Here is a 17199-nt window from a genome sequence, read left to right as displayed (position 1 = left end):
TGAGTTGAAAAAAAAAGAAAGCTTAATTAACAGTCCTCAAAAGTTTAATACTTATATTTTAGGACCCGGGAGCATACTTTCCCATGTTTTTTTAACAACTACTTTTGCAAGACTTCCCTCACCTTGTATAGATCTAAAGATATTTTGTTAATTTGTATTGAAGAGGTCTGGGATATTAATGAGGCAAAACAATACACAAAAAATACTGGCATTATCAATAGCTTACAGACAGAGGGAAGTGGTCAAGGAATTATAACCAATGAACTCTAACTGTCTCGGTTAATATTTATTGGCTTCACTTAGTAGGTTCAGTTGGTTGGGCCTATTTATGTGTTACTAATTATACGTAGGAAAAATTGGCCTGATTAATTGGTTGAGTTGATTAAATATGGTCTAATTCTGAATCAGTGTAGTCAATAATCATTATTTTGTGAAAATATGCTAATGAAAATTGCATAATACTTCAGTGCACTATAAATTATTTAATAGAGACTGCAGGATTCTCTTCTTTTTTCTGTTCATTTTATCTCATCTTAATTGTTAAATTGTTGAAATTGATTAGATTAGTATGGGTATCTTTCTAAACTGTGGATGAGTTGAGTAACCTTATATACTTCCTTACTAAATTTTCACCTCATTTAAGCAATAGAGGACTTTTTCCGTGTTTACATAGCCTCATCTAAACACGAGGGGGGTTGGGAGAATTTTAGACCCAAAAAAATACATGACTTTTATACCCTTTCGGATCTCCCTGATCTTGCGGGAACTTTGGCTTGAATTGCATAAGAACTACAGTTAGCCTGGCGGAAATTCAAACCAGAAAGATACACACAGATTTTTCAGACCCAAAAAAATACATGGTTAAATCTTCAACCCAAGAAAAATCTTCAACCCAAAAAAATACGTCAGCCACCTTGTCATGTTTATACCTGAGTATTAATCCCCCTGGGGTGATGAGGTGGGCTTGCACAGTATATATATATGATCATGCTTTACTGACATTTTAAAGCACAAAAGAATGGAAGGAAATAATTAGAGTATTATTTACAAATGGATGAGGGGGTCTATAGTTTTCAAAGAAACTGTCTTTGGTACTGTTTTGGTGGATAGTGGAAATAAAACAAATGTTTGCAGGTTCTATAAACAGAGTTAATAACTAAATTTGGTCAAAGGCTTAAAGACTGATTCGAATCCTGAGGTTTCAAGGTCAACTCCCACATTTCTTTGTGAACAAATTTGTTTATTAACTTTGTCTATAAAAGTAAAACTTGCAGTGATTTAAACGAAATCAAATAACTTAAATCAACACACTAATTAGACTGAAATACACTTATTGGATTTTCAGTGCTGGCAGGTCATGGCATTTATCTAGAAATGGGTATTGCAATGACCACATTGCAATATGATTATATTATTGTTGGATAGACTTTTAATTGGCCAAACAAGGGCGCAATATTTTATAAAGTGAGTTTTTGATCTGCCTAATAAAATCGAAATTGCGCCAAATAAGCCCTATTCTGGCACAGAGAACAGTATAAAGTGAGTTTTCGATCTGCCTTAAAATCAAAATTGCGCAAAATAAGCCCTATTCTGGCACAGCTAGAGAACTGTATTCTGTGAACAGGCTACCAAGTGGGGTATTAAAGGCAAAGAACGTAATTAACAGCTGTCGTGTAAGAGTTTAACTTAATGCTTAAACTTAAACTTTAACATGTTTCAGCAAAATATTAAATATTAACAGGAAGAAGCTTATTACATTTCCAGAAAATGCAAGTGACCTTCAAATAAGAGATATACTGCACTTAAACTCTTGACTGATTGCTGAACCAGGTCAAGTGAAGAATATATTTTCAGGAACAAAAGAATTAAAATCTGAGTCAAGGGTCCGACTAACTCTTCAAAAAGGGGGGAGCACCAAACTGTCTCTGTGGTGAATGCCTGTGTGGCATATTCGGTTGATCTGTGAAGGAGCTGCACATGCAGTGTCAACTAACAGTGCAATCCTGGAAGGGTGCAGGGCTTAAACTAAATGCCACAAATTCTGCAGGCAGGCTGTCAGCTGTTGTGATGGCCATTTAGTCCTCCATGGCCTGTGCTCTCCCTTCTTTCTCTGCTTCTTTTCCCTCTTCTCCATGCCCCTCTTCATGCCTGCCTAGACAGCCTGTCTCTGGTTGCTGTGCGTGGTGCTATGGCTCGATTCCCAATCTGCTGGGTTGATGTCCCAGGCCTTCAAGTGGCGCTTGCACATGTCCTTGAAATGGGGAGTTGGTCTACCAACAGGCCTGGGCCGGTACCTGCTGTCAGCTCACCTTGCACTATGTTTTGGGAATCTGCCAATCTTCTATGCAGCAGGGATGGCAAAGTCATCTGAAACCTTGCTGGGTAATAAGTGAACATGCCAGGCAATTTTACCTGGTCCAAGACATGCTTGATTCAATGCCATGACAATGCCTGCTAGAATATTTCTTCTTTGTCGGCACATGTGGAAGGCTATGTGAAAGCATTCCAGGTGGGTGTAGAGAGGTGAGATCTCACTGCCATTAGCTAGATCAAGGGTACACTACACCTTCAACTTTATGCTGGTGGTCATTATGGTTTTCTTCCAAGCCTGAAGCATACCATTGCGAACACTGCCTTACTTAAATCGACATACCAGGAGCAGCGTTGATATCCTGGCCCATGATCTCGGTCGTCTTGTGGATTGGTCTGGCCAAAATCTGCATGCTTTAGCGAAACAATTCACAAGCCTCTGAAATGGCTTCTTAGTATGGGATGTTATGGCAGCAAGCGTGTATCATCAGCAAAGAAATATACAAAAAGACAATCAATTGGAGGATCATTGTTGATATAATATTGTTATTGAAGAAAAAATTAAAAAGGAGGTCAGGTTAAAGTTGTCAAATTCTATTACTACCATAACAAAATAAATAAATAAATAAATAAATAAATAAATAAATAAATAAATAAATAAATAAATAAATAATAATAATAATAATAATAGTAGTAATAATAATAAAAATAATCATCATCATCATCATCATCATCATCATCATCATCTGCATGATCATCATCTAATTGAACACTGTTTTAGATAGAAGGTTGCCATAATTGCATGACAACTACTGACCAACATAGTGTGTTCAGAAGGTTTCCCGTGTAAAGGGCCATCTTTGTGATGTTGTAATGAAATTGGCCGGGGGGGGGGGGGGGGGGAATTCCTCCTCCATAACTCTGACATGTAGAGGGTAAATATAACACTCAAGGATGTTTCCTTTGAGGACTGTAATGAAAAATTATGATGTCATGTGACGTGATAATTATGTCATTAGTGCAGCTGTTGTCTTGAAATTCTGACTTTCTCCAAAACTTCAATAAACTTCAAAAATTGAATGAAAAGTAATTACATATAGAAGAACACTAAAACAAGCTAAAAAAATAAACATTATTGTAAGAGAACATATTTTTCTTCATTTAGAATAGGAACGTTTCATTTTCTCAAAAAACATGCAAGTCAAAACCTTTGTTGCCATGGCAACTCCAAATTCAATGAGCGCTGGCCGACCTCACCAAATTGTTTTCAGATAAAGTTCTGAAAAGCCATGGAGATTCATAACATCTGCTCAAGGGAGGAGGGGGGGGGAATTGCCCTCCCCCAACTTCCACAATTTAATCGATCAGTTTCTTTTAGTTTCTGTAAATATGTGAGATGATGCACGAAAATGCACCCAGGAACCTTAAAGTGATTTCCATAGCCTGTGAACAGGCTCCCAAGTGCGTTATAGGGTGAAAAGAAAAATTGGCGAGCCGGGTAAGCGGAGCGCGGTATTGGGGCGAGAAAGGAAGGGAGGGCGTCTCCCTCCCTTTCTTTCTTGCCCCTCTCCGAGCTCGATTTTTCTTTACGTCCTATACCACACTTGGGAGCCTGTGCACTGGCTAGAATTCCAGGAACCGACATTTTGTGACTTTTAATAGTTGGGTTCAAACGCTGTGTTGAATGTAGGGGATACATCAAAAGATGCTTTTTTCAGGGAGATTTGGTGACCAGCACGGGAGACCGGGAGATTAGTTTATATAGATATAGAACATGTTTACTTCGTGCACCATTTCTGGTAATTATAATTTCGTCCATTCCATAAATAAAGAAACTTGAAGGCCGAACATGTAATCAGATAGGGGATCCAAACAATTTTGTTTTCATATCGGTTTCACAACAAAATTAAAAGGGTTGAGCATATTTTCCTAAAATATTTGTGTAAAAGTGTTAGACTCTCTATTCTTCTCGACGTAGGTTAGGTTTGTACCGGTCCGAAATTCCACGTTTGCCGGTTTTTTGCCTCTTTACTAAGTCAGAACTACGTATCCCCGTTTTACAAGTATTCCGTATTCGAAGGACGGGGTTGGCTTTGATAATAACGTGAATGTAACCTGAAGAGGTCAAATTTTGTCCTTGTCTCTTATTTTAAATTAAGGTGAAGAACAGCAGAAAGATGCTCCTACTGAAGCAGAGAAACAGCAGCTCTCGACTAGTCAAATGCATGAAGTTACATTTAAGCCTGATGCCGACCATGGCACTGCTATCACTGAACGTGACCAAACACCAGTTGAAGAAAGAGCTGGGCCGTTAGAAAGTAATCAGCACCTTGAAGGTGACCCTACTGCCAGTACGTCTCAATGTCAGGAAGAAGAAAAGCCAAGTGCATCTGGACCAACTTCTGGTGATGAGACAGGCTCGTTAGAAAGGCAGGGAACGCCCGTTACCAAAGCAGAACTTGGCAATGGTAATATAGAAAGTGATGGTTCCGTCGTGGCCATTTCACGTACAAGCGATACCACTAAAGTTGATACCTTAGTGCAAAAAGTGAAAGGTCCTGCTGAGCTTGAGGAAAGCAGCCCAAATCCCTCTGAGGTGGAGCAAGACGTAACCCAAGAGAAATCTGTACATAGTGAACAGATGACACAGACTGATCGAAGACAGCAGGTAGTTGAAGTCAAAGTGGTGGAAGAGAAAGAGAAAATCCTGAGTGAAAGTAGACAAGGTTCTGGGTGCGATTCAGCAGCCACTCATTCTTCTGACAGCGGAACTTCTAAAGACACTGCGTCTTCACTGAAAGAGTCCGAGCAAAAACTCCCGGAAACTCATGATCTTCCAGGTTCAGCGTCTCGTAAGGAGGATAATAAAACAAATGTGGTAAGCTTTTTTGCCTTTTTAAATTTAATATTGAAGTTAAACCGGAGCCAAAACATTGAATGGAGTTACGCGGCTTTTCTTTGATGCAAGACGTGCAGGAAACGTACTTAGTTTCAGTTCATGGTTTGATTTTTAATTCAAACAAACAAACAAACAAACAAACAAACAAACAAACAAACAAACACCAAACCTAACCAAACATTTAGAAGATTTTGCCGGAGTCGCATACATGAAATCGAAACAAACAATATTGTCTGTGATTTTTTTAAAGAAATAATGGTAAGTACTTTGGAAAGTCAGCTAAAACTATACTACAAAGTGAAGGTTATCGCTCACTGGTTGCATTAGTTATGGTAATAGGATTGAGCAGAGTCCGATTAAAGTCGATTAGGTAATAATAATAATTTATTACTTATAGTGCGCCTTTTCTATACAATATTCAAAAGCGCATCAATTAGGTCTGATGATTACAGACCGAATCGAACGACACAAAGTCCTGTAATCAATTATGACATTTTCCGAAAACAAATGGATGTTACAAAAAAATTTAGTTAGACTTGAGAGGGGAGAAGAAATCCTCTATTTTGACAAAGAATAGCTTATGGGTTACTATTGCTGATTAAGTTCAGTTTTTAGTCTGATGAGCTCGTAGCTCCTATCCGATTACAGTCAACTGCCTGATTACAACTTTGCAGCATTGGTAGTGTAAGAAAGAGCCAGTCACATTCAAGCAAATTGTAATGGTTATTTTTGATATGCTTGTAGAGTTTAGCGGAATTGCCAAGTGGCCCGGTCACGAGACAAGCGGCCGCCAACAAAAAAAAGCAACAGCAATCCAATGGTCCTCCCTCATCAACAGCCGTGGTAACAGCCGAGACTGTTTCACAACATCCTCTCACTGGACCAGAAAATAATGACAATGGCAAAAAAGCAAACGAGGTAACGATAATCTTTGAAATTGAGAAATAAATAACAAAGATGAAACCAGAAACTAAGATAACGAATGTTTTTTGTACATTCAAATTAAAATACTGTTTGGCCAATAAGTGTTCAAAGACCAAAGAACATTGTTAAGGCGGTGAACAACATAAAAATGCCACTACCAATTTGAATTTTCCCCCTCTTTTCTTGGTGTCTGCTTCCAATTATTCTTGTAAAACGAGGCCTGATCCAAATGGGAAAGGGATTCGTATATACAAAGGAAATCTATTCGCAGTGACTGTGACTGAGAATTTTAGTTCTAACAATTGACTTACCCAAGTAGCATTGTAGCCATTCCCTGTAATAAGACTTACGTTGGAATCGAGCCAACATTTCCTCTTAAATCCTCAGTTTTAGGAGAGACCATTTGGAGATTTATTGAGTTGCTGAAGACGATACATTTTACCACCCCATCCGTAGCAACAGGGAGACACTGAACTCTCAACTTAACAGTTCAGTTTTGTTTGGTTTTTATCATGACAGTTGCATGCATGTCCAGTTAGAAATGGATTAAAATCAGTAACGTTGTTCTGAACTACTGTTTGCCAGATGGAGGGGGCGTGGTATAGGAAAGGTGACATGCCACCAGAAGAGATTTCTGGAAATAAGAAAAACAAGAAGAATCAAAAGAAAGGAGAAAAAGAGAAAAGCAATGCGGAGAAGCCGCTAGCGCTGTAAGTATGGAAAAAAGGAAAAATCATGAGAGGAAACAATTTGTTCACAACATTTGTTCACAACAACTCGGTATTTTATAGAAAAATTAATCACCTGACAGGTGAATTCCACGTTAAACTTCATGCGGTTTTTCAAGTGAAATTTAACGTGGAATTCACGAGTCAGGTGATGAATTTTTCTTGAATCGCACAAGTTAACAAAATACCAAAAAAAAAAAAAAAAGAATCCCATTTTCACCTCAGGCAGCGTGCGAAAACCATTCAACTCAACCGTTCAGAACTAGCGAATAGGAATAAAGCTGAACTGAAAATCACAGCAAACTTTTTCGCTGGTTGACAGAACCTTTTTATCGTTAATTTTGAAAGTGTTCTATAAATCAATGTTAAAAATAACTCTGGAATAATATTTTTGACTTAAAAAAAATACATGGTGAATTTTTAAAAAAAAAATCTATCGAGCCGTTCCTGCGATTTTTGAAAAAGCGCAAACATTATAAAATTACGAAAAACTAGAACAGGAATGAACTCAGAGAAAAAACTCGAGAGATCGCAAAAGAGGAAGGTAACGGGACTTAGATTAGTTATAATTGTGCGTGTATTTTTTGTTGCTAATTATTCTAAACGTTTTGTTTTTCATGATCTCTTTGGAACTGACGGTCATGTGAGCCACATAGAAGCGTGTGTTGTATAAAAAAATTCATTCATAAAAGTAGCTGCTTCCCTAGTTCAGATAAACTAAGCATCTTTTCCAGAATCAGACATCTCACACTAAAACAAACATACTGAGGTCAATGATTTATTTTCAATAAATTGTAAATCCCCGCATTGATATAAGGTTATCTGTACCATTAATATAAGCCTGAGTTTCTTACTCAAGAGTGAGGATGCCCCCTTTTCCGGAACTTTTCGAATTATGGGTATCTATATATAAACCTTCTGACAGGTTTTCACCTGTCAAGACTGCTTGCCAGGAAATTTTCTTTTCCAATCTTTCTACAGGACCCGACCACCTCCAAGCCTTCAGCAAGTTCCACCTGAAGCTGGGGTAACGGTAGTCTTCCAAGTTTTACTTGCATCAAATTTTAAAATGACGGAAGAAAACTTGTTTATACGAGCACAAGGGGCAGAGTTTGGGTACTTTCAAGCAAACTGTGTTGACATGATTGCAGTAGGGTAAGTGTTCATTAGTTGATGGAGCGTTGTGCCATATAGTGTTTTGCTGTCTTGAAACTCCGTGTCTACGTACCCGGCCCCCGTTTGACGGTAGCCGGTAACCCCCAGGAATTTGAAAGGCTGGAGTCCTGGCAGCGGGTTGAATCAGTTTTAAGGTTCATCTGTTTTCTCTTACTGGTTGAGATATTTAATGCGTTACCATTTAGTTTAATCTATTGTTTTTTAAGTTGATGGTCGCTAGTTTTAGATACTTTTTACAAAGTTTGCTTTTTTTCATGTAACAAGCAAATGAATTATTATTATAATTATTATTATTGTTATTATAATTATTATTATGCGCAGTAAAACTATCTGTATGCACAGTACAAGAAAGCACCACAGGGCGCGTAACGTAACCTGTGAGCCAAGCGAAACTTAAAATAGCACGTGAATAAATCAATAAATTATATATACATATATAAAAATTATTATTATTATTATTATTATTATTATTATTATTATTGTCATCATCATTATCATCATTATTATTATTATTATTATTATTATTATTATTACTATTATTATCATCATTATTATTTATATTACTACAAGTGTCAACCGGCTAAACGCAATATGTAATTCAATTCTTATCATTCGAAGAATAAATGTATATTGGTTGTCAAAATGACTGTGGTTATTGACTACCGTAGAATTCCGAAGGTAACCCCCCCCCCTCCCCGAATGGAAATCCAAAAATAGCAGCCCTCCGAAAATAACAACTTAACAACTATGGGATTATCGTTTCAAGTGGTACTTTTTGACCCTATAGTAACATCCTCCAAATAAATTGTCTCTGTTTCGATCGACGTACATGTGATTAAAGAATTTTACGTAATATTAGTAACTGGAACACAAAAATGTCTCCTCTTTCTTAATTGCAGTGGATATCACCCATAGGCTCGTGCCTGCTCAATTTGTATCAACATTGCATTAGATAACGTAGAACGTGAAAATCTTTGGACCGGCTCTACTATTGTAATAGGACGGAACAGCCTTAGCGTAGCACTAAACAACGTGCAGGATCATTTGTGATTTTATTTCCAAACTTGACTGAATCCTGCTGGAAACTATCATTTAAAAGCTGTATGTGTCAGCAGAGTCAAATGATGCAGTAGCTAAGTGGATTATAATACGAACATTATTTTTTTTTTATACAGTACGAACATTTGGGGCCCTTTTTGCTACAGTTTGCTTTGTTCATGTGGGGAGTTGATAACATGTATAAAAGGAATGACCTTTTATTCAATTACAAACGTTTTTTAACAATCCGAAACTGGCGGCTACCCGATAGTAGGGGCCCCTTTTGTCCTTTTAAATCTCTAGGTTACGGGGTCCTTAACTTTTGGAATTCTACGATATTGTCATCGTTCCTTTGATCTGTCTGGTTAATAATGTACGTGTACTTATGATGTAACGGTCAATTTGAACATGCACATAAAAGATATCGTGAGGAGAAGTTCAACCTACAAATTGTAAATTTACCGTGATTTTTCGATGCATAAAGCATCAATATTCATTGGTTGACTTTCTGCTGATAAGCCATCCCAGTAATGTACACAACAAAGCAGTTGTGAAAATGAAGCATAGAGAAATTCAAGTTTTAACAGGAAAAATATCTCCAATATAACTGAACATCAATTTCTTACAATCATGAATTTTTAAAATTCCATTCACACTTTAAGGTTGCGTTCGATTGACTGTATTTCGGAATAAGGATAAGTAGGAGTATCCAACAACAATTTTAGGGAAAATTAATCGTATGTTTCAGTAAACACTAGCTGAGTGTCCCTACGTCAATCTTGGCTACTATTTAACGTTCCTGGGGAAAAAAATACCCGCTCTTCACTGCCAGCGAGCAAGACTTTTAGAGATATGTCGAGCATCGACCTTGTGTAGCTGTATGTTGATGGAATTAAGAACGAAGCATACAGTGATTCATATTACGGTATTTTGCTACTGACAGTAATTATAAGTAGCTTCACGTTTGTAACTGATATTGTTATTTAAAATTAATGAACGGGCATACACATCTTAATAATATTCACTTGGTGGTTGTTGTTCAACTAGTGTAGAATTTTGTTACATTTGTATTCTTGATGTTTTCATCATATTTGTTACTCAATTCTTTATCATAACAAGAAAAATCCTGTTTCTTTTGCAATTTTTTTGCGAAATTTGCGGACTTCTCGAAGCCCTACTTGACCATTTCACTTTCTTGGTGTAGATTTTGGTTAAATTTGTCATCCTTACTATTTTCGCCATATTTGTTGCTCAGTCATTTCACATATCAAGGAAAAGTCTTGTTACTTTTGCGATTTTTTCGAAATTTGCTGGCTTCTCAAAGCCCTACTTCACCATTTCCCTTCCTAAGTTTTGATTTCCGTTAAATTTGTCATTCTTGCTATTTTCGCCATATTTGTTACTCAGTCTTTTCACATAGCAAGAGAAAGTCTTGTTACTTTTGCGATTTTTGCGAAATTTGCGGACTTCTCGAAGCACTACTTCACCATTTCACTTTCTAAGTTTTGATTTTCGTTAAATTTGTCATTCTTGCTATTTTCGCCGTATTTGTTACTCAATCTTTTCACATGGCAAGAAAATGTCTTGTTACTTTTGCGATTTTTGTTATTTCTTCTATACTTTTCTAATAGCCGTTTTCTTTGCGACAATTGCGAAAATAGTTTGCTAGCAAATTCTTGCTAACAAGATTGATCCTGGACAGAAGTGGACTTTTAACAAATGAAAATCCCAGCCAGCTGCAACTGTGATGTCTGTCAACTACCCAGCAAACATGTCAGATTGTAGGTACGCAGCATCTTCCTGAGACTTAATTTGTTTATATATCTTTGTGTCATCGGCAAACATGGCAACATGGCTTGTCAGGACCGAATCGGGCAAGTTAGTTACATAAATGAGAAATAACATCGGGTCTAAAATGGAGCCCTGAGGTACTCTGGGGTACTCAATCTTGAAAGTTGTAGCCTCTAAAACGGCGACATTAGTCGCCTTTAGCGGTGAAAGGGTTAACTAAAGATACTGGTTGTCAGCCACTCGTTAATTTCAACTCGGAAACCATGCCAATCGGCAAATCTCATCGATATTAGTATTTTTACAAAGTATTGTAGAGATCTGAGTACAGGAAATTAGAGCTAGAGGGGGAGTGTAGCTGGCATGAGCCCAAAAATGACCAACGTTGTAAGAAAGGACGAAATCAGAGTAAGAGTGGAAGTTATTTTGAAATTTCGGCTTAAATGAAAAAGTATTTTAGACTCAAGATAGCCAAAGGACAACAGGCATTTATCCAATAGTGTCAAAGTTGGGTGGGAGTGTCTGTCACGTGACTTACCCTCGTCCAAACAATAGCCCTCGCACGTACATCACCCTAGGGGCCAGAACTTAACCCTAACCCTAGATCTTAACCCTAATCCTGGATATCCTAGCTTCAACCATAGTTTTGAGTAATGCTTGTGTATGGCTTTCATCTGGTGATGTCACAAGTCCCGGTCACGTGACCTTGCTTTTTTCCCGTAAAGATTCAAGACCATTCCGTGGGTGAAAGGCTAAGGGTAAGGTGGGAATCTAAAACTAAAGCTTCGAAAATAAATTTCATTCGGGGTCCAGTGTGAGCGATAAGATCTATTCACCAGAACAAATGTAAACACTGAAAGTTTGCTGATGCACAGCGATAATCAACGCTTGACGTATTAATTTCTATATTTGCGTCCACTTGGATAAAGCCAAAATGTGACCCTCCACGGGAAAACAGGGAAAAAGGTGAATGCACGGGCACGCCAAATTGACACGCTAAACAATAGGCAGAGAGTGAAATGACACGCCGGCATCTGAGTAGTGTGTTAGAATGCACGGCTAGTTAAAATTTTCTTTTGTTCGTATCGCACGGTAAAGACAAAGGTGCGTGTTGGATCGAACAACGAAGTGTGTCAAACACAGCACCGGGTGAAATGGCACGCCAGCCAGTAAAATGGCACGCAAGTGACCAACATGTCACGGTAGCCGTGTCTAAGATTTTGAATTTCATTCAATTTACCGTTCTCTCGTCTTGTCAAACAATCGCAAACTTGATCGGCACGCAAGCTGTGTTTCATCCAGCGGTATAAACGTACGCTTACTTTAAAAATAATTAAACATTCTTCACAGTTTTTCGACAGTACCAGGGAGCTCTTCTCAATCGAGTGTGAAACCAAAATTATTCAATTCATCTTTATTAGACGTTCTTTAACGCGACACGTACTAACGAGGGCTACGAGAAAATGTCAGATGACTCGTGTGCTCGTTTCAGCACAGGTCACCAAAGCGTATGTGACACAGGTAACCATGTAAGCGTGATTAAAGAGTTTGTATGGAGTTAAAATTAAAACGAAATTTAGACAACAATATTCCCTAAAAAACCCACCAAAAAATATACTGAAGTCTGAAAAAGCTTGCCCGGTGTATTTTGCTGTGTTTTCAATGCTCTACAGTGCTTACAAACGCTGTTTGGAGCGGTTTATCTCTCAGCAGCTGGTCCACGTGCATCACTGTATTATGTTAATGGAAGGTAGGAAACTACAAGTCGAATTTCAGTGAAATTTGGCCCGTCATTTAAGGAGAGCACTTCGAAAACCTCGCTAAAATTTGCTTGAAACTTAGGCTCTCGTTTACCTGCCTCACCATATGGCAAGAAGGATGATCTGCGGTCCCTCCTTGGTAGCTTATTTACGGAGGAGTTCATTTATTGAGACACAGGCCTTCGTTGAAAACAAAGTTCATTTCAAATCCGGTGCCATTTTTGCCGCCGACCGAGCCGTGTTGGAACAAACTCACGGTCAAACCTAGGCACGAGTACTAAAATGTGCCCAGCCAGGGAAATCCACGGGAAGCCTTTGGCACGTAACAAACCACACACACCCCCTCCCGGCAAAGTGCAGTTCTGTACAAGCCAGCCGTGCTTGGCGTGAAAGCAAGAAACGTCTCTTGAGAATATGAATTGACTTTTGTATTATTAATTTTTTTTATTATGAATTGACTTCGCGATTTTCCAACTCGTTAACTTACGAGTTGGCTTTTATTGAATAAAAGCTGACTGAAAGAAACTGAAAATTTGTCTTTGTATACATGTTTTCCAAAAAACCTAGAGTTTCGCAAAGTTGTTGTTTTGCCGAGAACGGCAACATTTTTTAAAAAACGTTTAAGGTCAATGTTTTGCTTATTAAACCTTTTGTATTTCGAAGTTCTCATTACCGGTTTATTCATTGCGAGCAGGAGGGCGGCAAAGAAAAATAATCTAAGTCGTTTGACAAGATCTGGCGATGAGTGTTTAGTCGATTCGGTAGGTCACAGTCAATACAATCAAACTTTGGTACGAAGTTACATCCGCTTCAAGATGTAGTCACTTTCGTGGATGAGCAAATATGTCGAAGCAATTCGGTATAAGTTGTATATCTATTTATATTCTCTTGTCACGTTAATGCGAACCTAGCTCAATTGTACCATCTTGCAGGCTAACCGATGAACAAAATAATGTTTTACGCGTTACTGAAAAAGGCCACAACAAGGCCGGCTGGCTGGTACAGAACGAGGTTTTCGAAGTGCTCTCCTTAAATGACGGGCCAAATTTCATTGAAATTCGACTTGTAGTTTCCTACCTTTCCATTAACGTAATACAGTGATGCACGTGGACCAGCTGCTGAGAGATAAACCGCTCAAAACAGCGTTTGTAAGCACTGTAGAGCATTGAAAACACAGCAAAACACACCGGGCAAGCTTTTTCAGACTTCAGTATATTTTTTGGTGGGTTTTTTAGGGAATATTGTTATCTAAATTTCGATTTAATTTTAACTCCATACAAACTCTTTAATCACGCTTACATGGTAACCTGTGTCACATACGCTTTGGTGACCTGTGGTTGGACAAAGCCAAAATAGCAACTTAAGCACCCGGGCTTTAGCAAAACTGAACGCGTTTCCGTTGAGAGAAGCCGTCGTTTGGATGCAGAAAAGGAACTGCCACGCCTAAAACAGCCGGAAGATTTCGGTCACGTGGTAGGCAACCAAAATCGTTTACGTGTATCAAGTCTCATCTGGCGACGCGGCATTGAGGAAGAAAATATTACGACGGTTCTTGGAAGGAAAATTGGACGGTTTCTGCTTGTTATTCAATTGCCACAGGAGCTGCAGTGTCTTTCCACTTTATAAACCCAACTTCTTTTATTTAAAGCTCTTCTAAAACCTGGACACTTTTTTGTGTCGTGATGTTTTGTCCATTGGCAATCACGCAAAACCACTAAAAGAATGAACGTACACTTCGACCTTTGCGTTGCCTTCCATTTCGAAAGGAACAGTGGGAGTGAAGTTTATATTCTTTTTTGCGTGTTTAATAAACAAATGACTGTAGACGTAATTTGAAATACTTCATTGACTGGTCACTCACAGAGCGCTTTGATTTTGTCATTAAAGTTCTGCCCCATTCCAGTGATCATGAAATAGATTCGTTGAGTTAACTTTCTGTAAATTGGATGTTCTGTGAGGTTTGTTTTATCATACGCGTGCCATATCGCCCGTATGTCTTTTCGCACGCGTGTCATATAACACGTTAAGCGTGACATTTTGCGATCGTGAGCCCAGATCGTGTTACCAGTGAAAAAGCTGGAACATCTGTTACAGAAAGCCCAGAAAATAAGGGTATCGGGGTGAAAAGGTATTCTTACAAAAACCCCTTTTGTCGCCAAAATTTATCATCACCACTGGAACCACAAATACTCCTTTGTCGCTAAAATCCATCATTATCTTAGATGCACCTCATGGTGAAATAAAAGGCAGTCTATGACTGGATGTCGCTACTACTTTATTTTTAAAGAATATTGTAGTTAAAAAGCCATGTTGTATAAAATTCAGAGGGGTAAATGAACAGCTCTGTCAGCTCTAGTCAGTGCCAGAATTGTGCAGCGTAATTTGATCGTGCTGTCATATGGGCGAATTTGGTATGCGCTGGAGGATTTTGGTTTGTTTACACTTTAATACACAGGGGACAGTAATAGGTGTGGTTTGGCTCACCCATCACACGGTCTACATAAGATCGCATGGTGAAGAAATTCCGTGAATCAAGACACACAGACAAACAGACAATAAGCTTTCTTAATTGAAAAATTTATTCAGACAGACCTGTGTTCACGCCTGAAAAGCGAATTCGTTCAATTCTCGCCTCGAGTGAAGGTTCGTGAAGGCGACCGATCCAAGCAAACTGCGAGTCACTAAACAGCACTAAAAGCACAATTTGTACTTTGGTATAATAGTAGGCACCAGCGGCATTTCTATAACACCATATAAGGAGCGCATGATTGATGGAAGCGAATCGCCAAATGTTCGCGGCAGTTTTTATTCGAAGGTCGCGTATCAATGAAATCAGTGGCAAATAGAAAAAAGCTACTCGCGGCTTTGCCGCTTGCGCTTCGAATTTCGAGCAAAAGAGAGACCGCCCGCAGTCTAACACAGGGAGTCCGTCACGAAGAGAGTGTAACGAAGAGAATTTCTCGTTTTTCTGGCCCTGGTAATCGTTCGCCGTTAAGATCTTCAGCTGAAAATCCTCGGGAAATAGCCAATCTGTTTAACTCCTACTTCGCATCAGTTTTCGCCCATGATACCCCCTCCCCCTCCAACTTCATCTGGAAGCGCTGCCAATGCACCAGCTTCTGCTCCTTGCCTGCGGAGCAAACTAGTTAATTACGCATAAGCATTTTTTTTATGTAATAAATTATTGCACACCCGCACAGGATCATGGTTGAATATGTTGGACAATTGCTGGCTTTTTGTTTGCTTAGGTTGTGCTGAAATATACAATAAAGCATGTTTAAGCTTTAACCTGAGATCAAAACGAAAGTTGCTTTAAAACAGGATAACAAAAAACAATGTTTGTGTTACCATGGCATACCATCCAGCTGCAGGCTTCTTTCAGTTATGTCAATAAAATAGATTTTCTAGCTGTCTGTACTGCAATGCTGAAAGCCTTCTGGGGAAGTTGATACCATAATGTCTAAGCCAATGAACGTTTCGTGTATCTGGTATGATTTTAAATGTGGGAATTAAATGGGAAATTCATGTGATAAATTGGAGAGGGATGGAATTAAGATTGCACTTGCCGATTTCCTTATGCTTCATGGATAGAAGAAGGAAAACTTACAAGACTCAATTTAACCCGACATGTTTATTTTCCGACCTCTTGCTCGTGCTTTTTCGACCTCGAGCTTAAAAACAACGCGCGCGATGTCTACTGGGAAACCTAAAACTTAGGAGGCCTGGAGTGAGGCAGCCACTGGAAGTGGCCGCTCCACTTCACTCCTCCTTTTGGGAAGACCCTAAAGAGGACGATTTGTAAAACCGCTGACCATTTAAGATGTTTCACCAAAATGCTAAAGAAAGTCCAGCTTTCAAAGAAAGTAAAATGACCCGTGTCTGGAGTAGTTCGCTTATAATATACATAGAATAAATATGAAAGTTGGGAGTTAGATTATTAAGCAGTTGGATTGATCAGCGGCGCACTCAGGGATACACAGTATAGCTAGAAAGTTGTGAAAACAACCATGTATTTTTCATACTATCCCTTCCTCAATCAAACGATCAAACAAAAAAGCAAACGAACAAACAAAACTTAACAAAAACGAAAATGGGTTCATGCGTTGCATAAAATATGTCAGGGTATTGATTTTCTTACCTTTTGCTTATTTTTCTCTTAATTTAGAATCGACAGAAGCAAAGACAAAGACAAACTTGTGCTTTTTCGTGGTCAATTCACAATAAGCCTTGAACGAGCTCGCATAGGCACATACTACAAATACCTGGTAGTAAAAAATGGAATGAAATATTGGGAAGATTTATCCGAGTTCTCTTACTTCAGCATTGTCAATCGTGCCTTGAAAATTCCGGAAAGTCACGTAAAGGCTGGCGGTAAGTAAATTTTTTATTTCGCAAATTGACTTTGAATTGAAGCTTTTCTTCCTCTATATATCTTGTAATTAAGGGACTTGGTTTCCCTGGAATGAAGGAGACTGTGTTTGGTATAAAGTGTCAGTACCCGCATTCGTGATTAATTATTTATTGTGTATGACTCCTTGACTGTCTTATAGTTTCGGGTTGAAGGAAACAGGTATCT

The 17199-nt window shown here is 38.6% G+C and overlaps 1 protein-coding gene across 4 annotated transcripts in view; it reads left to right on the top strand.

The window, feature by feature from the left end:
• Positions 1-17199, top strand: part of LOC146479004 (E3 ubiquitin-protein ligase rnf213-alpha-like) — a 102653-nt gene that overhangs the window by 1248 nt on the left and 84206 nt on the right. For 3 of the 4 annotated variants that reach the window (XM_085111197.1, XM_085111198.1, XM_085111196.1), the window contains exons 2-6: positions 4470-5188; positions 5954-6127; positions 6719-6843; positions 7843-8016; positions 16789-16994. The exons of the other annotated variant lie outside the window; for it this stretch is intronic. In XM_085111197.1, coding sequence (XP_084967323.1) covers positions 4470-5188; positions 5954-6127; positions 6719-6843; positions 7843-8016; positions 16789-16994 — 1398 coding nt within the window. The remainder of the gene's footprint in view (positions 1-4469; positions 5189-5953; positions 6128-6718; positions 6844-7842; positions 8017-16788; positions 16995-17199) is intronic. 4 annotated transcript variants of the gene reach the window in all.

The sequence above is a fragment of the Pavona decussata genome, unplaced genomic scaffold (assembly GCF_977016875.1).
Source record: "Pavona decussata unplaced genomic scaffold, jaPavDecu1.1 SCAFFOLD_61, whole genome shotgun sequence".
NCBI lineage: Eukaryota > Metazoa > Cnidaria > Anthozoa > Scleractinia > Agariciidae > Pavona > Pavona decussata.
The sequence above is the reverse complement of the archived record's forward strand: the minus strand, read 5'-3'. Positions and strand labels throughout refer to the sequence as shown.